Source organism: Medicago sativa, chromosome 7 (genome assembly GCF_051527215.1).
Source record: "Medicago sativa cultivar Bolivia chromosome 7, Bolivia_mono, whole genome shotgun sequence".
Taxonomy (NCBI): Eukaryota; Viridiplantae; Streptophyta; class Magnoliopsida; order Fabales; family Fabaceae; genus Medicago; species Medicago sativa.
In genome coordinates, this window is record NC_140755.1 from 6,016,033 (window position 1) to 6,020,700 (window position 4,668).

The window sequence follows — 4,668 nt, forward strand, 5'->3', positions numbered from 1 at the left end:
ATTATAATTAATTTAATTATTATTAGAAAGTTAATTCTTAGTCCTCAAGTTTTGTAAAAATATTTTGTAACGTAATCTGAAATATATAATTGAGTTTATATTTCATTAAGCTCAATTCAACATGAATGGTTAAGGACAATCCCTCGATTCAAACGTCAATTGCATAAATCAAACGACAATTCAATAATATAATATATTCTAGGATATGTTATTTTTCGCGCACATAAAAAATTGAACCAATGAGACCATTTGTTATAGTTTAATTGGTTCAACGTTGTTGAACCAGGTGACAAAATAAATGAATAAATCATATTAAAAATAAAAAATAAGAACTTGTTGAAATAATAGCGGTTCAACCAGTTCAACTAAACTAAGGTACAACAAGAGATCAAACCAATTGACGAACCTTACAATTTCTAGTTCGATCCGGTTTTCAAAAATACCTATTCATTAGTGTGCTCATCGGGTCCTGACTGACATCATCTTCCAATCCAAATGTTGATGATGTGTATGCATTTTCTTTGGAAAATATGTTCTACTTGTAGGATTTGTTTGAGACCTTTGTGGATTCCATCTAATAGCCTGTGAAGAAGGGTATGTTCTTTCTTCACTCAACTCTTCATTTTCTCTAGCTGCATGAAACTTATTTTTGTCATCATTATTATCATTCAAGCTCTTGAATGACCTTAATTTATCAAGCATGTTGCTTTCTCTATTTGTATTCTCCTTCACTTTTTCCTTGGAAACTATATTTGTTGCACTCTCTAGTATTATCATATCATCCTTTAGATTTTGACTTAATTGTGACTCTTCCTTCCATGCATAATGTTTTTTGATTTCTTTTCCTTCCAATTTTTCTTTAAGATCAATGATATAGTTTCTTTTTGGAATTACAACATCCTTTTGCTTATGATTGGAGTATTTACTGATCTCAAAAGATGCTAATTCCAAAGCTTGTAGAACAGCTGCAGCAGCATATTTGTTCCTCCTTCTTTCCTCATTCACATCAAATAGATTCTTATCCTCAATTACATTTTGATCATGATCATGTTGGTTGTTTTCTTCATGCTTAGCATCATTAACAGATTCAGCACTACTATAATTTTTGGTTTCTACTTCAATTACATTTGGCTTAGGAACATGTTGGTTATCTTCTTCATGCTTAGCATCATCAACACTACTACCATTTTTGGTTTCTACTTCATGTTGTTTTTGGTCAACATTCAATCTGTCCTGCAATAGTATACATATATATTAGAACATATTTCACTATATATGGAGTATGTCACATCATAGTTCAATTTAAGATATATTTAGATTCACTTATTTGAGCTTAATAATTCACATGAGGCTATTTGTGAGAGCTTATGAAAATTGTTTTTGACATGTCCATAAATTATTGTCAGCTTATCTTGATAAGCTCTCCATGATAGCTTATGTAAACAACTTATATAGCTTATATGAAAATAATTTAGCTTTATTTTATGGTTATAAAATAGCTTATACATAAACACTTATATTTATATAGCTATGCTAAGCGTTTAATTAAGCATTTTGTTCAAAGATGATCATAGTGGCTCTTGTCATTTCTTTTTCAGACATGATTTTATTACCTTATTTGTCAATGTAGGGTCCTTCTCAAAAGGCAAAGTAACTCCAATATCAGTAGCAATTTTCTTCAGAGCATTCCTTTTGATTTCCATTGTGGGGTGTTTTGATGAAAGCTTTTGTATCATCTACATAATTAAGTCAAAGAAAAAAAAATTAGAATATTTTGATGGTTAATTGAAGTATACTCTTGAAATAAATAAGGCCTCATAAAATCTATACCTTAGAGTTCACTTCATTATTTTTATGCAATTTCATAGCATGATCTGCAAATTCTCTCCCAAATTTTAAAGTCAAAATCTCTTGTATCTTGTGCAACTCTGGAAATTCTCCACACCTTGAGGATGCAAAGATAAGGCTGCATGTTGCTTCCTTGAGCTCAAAGGGACACTCCCTATTTTTGAAATAGTAACTAAATTAGTAAATTAATTAAGATTGTAAAATAACCATGCATGTGTGCTCTTTTTGAAAACATGTGAAAAAGCAACTCGACGTAATTATGAAAGCAACAATAAAAAAAAAAAAAACTAACTTGTTATTTTCAAGTACTTGAGCTCTTTCATTTAGGACATTACAATAATCTTCTATCATATCAAATGCATCCAACATGTTTTGTTCTACAATCCAATGCTCAACCTGTTGATAAATAAACAATATACATAAATTCAAATGCTTATTAAACTATTAAATAAAAGAGAAAGATGTAAAATAAAAATAAAAATTGGTGCTTACACGAACAAGAGCTTGGTCATGGTAACCAAGTTTCAAGAGTTGAGAAACATCAAAATGAGCATAAGAAGCTCTAGCTTTGCGATGATTCTTCAAGATAGAAATCCTAGAAATTGCAAGTGATGTTAAATTTTTCAATTTGGAAATGAAACTTTTTCCAATAAGACCCATAATTTTCTCACTTCAAGTTATGAATAATTTGGAAATTTGATGATGAGAGAACAACGAATGAGTTTATGTTAAGACTTACTTATAAGAAAACAACTATATATATAGCTTCAATGTAAGAAATAGTTGTGTTCAAATTTTACTTGATTTCATGAACATGTCAATGTTTGTATATATATGCTTCTTATTAACAAATGTAGCCCTTCTTGGTACCATAAATATGACTATGATATGAGATTCATTCTTTGTTTTGAATTGACCTAACCTATGATTGTGTAGTTCTTTCCTACATGCTTCCTTTTTGTATCATAAAGTTAAGAAAAAATATATATAATTTAGGGAAATGTTAACTTGTGCCCTTAAGGCACAAGTTAATTATTCAAATATAGAAATAATTTATTGGAATGTGTGTAATGTATTTAATTTTTAACTTTTTAGTCAATTAAATGCACAAAATTTTAGGGAATACTTCTTCTTTTGGGTTTCTTAACATGTGCCCTAAGGGCACAAGTTAACACTACCCTATAATTTATTGGGCCAACTTTCATATTTTATTGGCATAAGTGGGGACTAATGCTATATGTTTATGATAAAGTCAAGTGGGATTTGACCACTTTTCCCAAGACTGGTTTCAAAGGTCAAAATTGTTATACAGTTGTTATAGTTTTTGTTTTGTTACATGGATAATTTTATCTTGTCGTATTTGGTTGAACAGGTTGTATGGATAAAAAGTAGGTTTAGTTAGCCATCACACGTATTTACCAAATGTTGAAAAATTGACCATATATGGCTGCTGTGTAACTATGTTTAACTAAGTACAAGTAATGAATTATGAAAGAAGTCATGTGCTCATGTGCAAACTGTTAGCAAGGAATATTTTAATAGCTGCCACATAGAGATAAGCCTAGCTTCCACATAAGCAATACTTCAAGTATGGACAAGGACACATACATCAAATACGAGACAGACATTGAAAAGTTAATACCGTTAATAATTTTAGGAAATCTTATAATTTAGTATAATTATATGTGTCAGTGTCGTGTCGGTGTTAGACACGACGCGTGCTTCATGTTTATATATTCCTTTTTTTCTTCTTTTTCAAATGTGTTAAAAAAGTAATAATTTATTACAAATGGATAAAAAAAAGTAATAAAATCAAAATAATAGAGTTAAAATTGGGAAAAAATAATAAAAGTTATAAGCTCAAACGTTATTTAAAATAATTTATTAAAAAAACAATAAGTTAATAAAAAAGGTTTGTTTGCTAAACATTTTTCATTTTATCAAATAAACTTATAAATTAGTCCTATAAACTATAAATTAACTTATCGATGTTAACAAACGAACACTAAAGGATCAAAAAGATATTCTTCTTTATTTGAACAATTTTCTACACTTTAAACCTTAAAATTTACTAAAGTATACCAAGTATGAGTAATACAAACTACTGCATTTTTATCGAAAGAAAAAAAAGAAGGAATATACATGAACTAATATTGCTTGGCAGCTATAAAAATATTCCTTGTAACTGTTTGCACATAAGCACATGACTTCTTTCATAATTCATTCCTTAGTTAAACATAGTTACACAGCAGCCATATATGGTCAATTTTTCAACATTTGGTAAATACGTGTGATGACTGACCAAACCTACTTTTTATCCATACAACCTGTTCAGCCAAATACGACAAGATAAAATTATCCATGTAACAAAACAAAAACTATAACAACTATATAACAATTGACCTTTGAAACTAGTTTTAAGAAAAGTGGTCAAATCCCACTTGACTCTATCGTAAACATAGTATTAATTTTTGAAGGGACGATATACCTCAAGAGAGACTACGATCTTAAAAATACTATTTATTCTAAAGAGACATAAATTATTGAAGGGACTATGTTCTTAAGATTATCGAAGGGACTATGCATGTTCTTAAAACCATTTTTAATTCCGAAGGGACATTATATCTAGAAGACCATTCTTAATTCTGAAGGGACGTTATATCTAGAAAGAGTCTATGGTCTTAAGAACACTATTAATTCTGAAGGGACAAAAAAAGGAGATAAAGGGAAGAAAGACTTGTCAACACAAATCGAAGGGGGGAGAGAGAAGAAAAGGATTCGGAGTTTCAAAATATTTTTCGGTGTGTAGAATGAACTGTG

At 29.5% G+C, this 4,668-nt stretch overlaps 1 protein-coding gene across 1 annotated transcript; it reads right to left on the bottom strand.

The window, feature by feature from the left end:
* Positions 1-231: 231 nt before the first annotated feature.
* Positions 232-2,780, bottom strand: LOC146903796 (uncharacterized). Its single transcript, XM_085724999.1, has 5 exons — positions 2,341-2,780; positions 2,141-2,244; positions 1,831-2,002; positions 1,614-1,736; positions 232-1,233 (listed from the first exon to the last, which is right to left on the bottom strand). The coding sequence occupies exons 1-5, from the start codon at positions 2,506-2,508 to the stop codon at positions 460-462; spliced, it is 1,341 nt and encodes a 446-aa protein (XP_085581125.1). The 5' UTR covers positions 2,509-2,780; the 3' UTR covers positions 232-459.
* Between the last annotated feature and the right edge of the window lie 1,888 nt (positions 2,781-4,668).

What these genes read in the sequence shown, in the direction of transcription:
- LOC146903796 (XM_085724999.1), bottom strand. Translation starts at nt 2,508, where the DNA reads ATGGGTCTTATTGGAAAAAGTTTCATTTCCAAATTGAAAAATTTAACA. An exon ending in CAAGTACTTGAAAATAACAA is followed by an intron (nt 2,003 to 2,140) that starts GTTAGTTTTTTT and finishes TTTCAAAAATAG; the next exon opens with GGAGTGTCCCTTTGAGCTCA. An exon ending in ATAATGAAGTGAACTCTAAG is followed by an intron (nt 1,737 to 1,830) that starts GTATAGATTTTA and finishes TTAATTATGTAG; the next exon opens with ATGATACAAAAGCTTTCATC.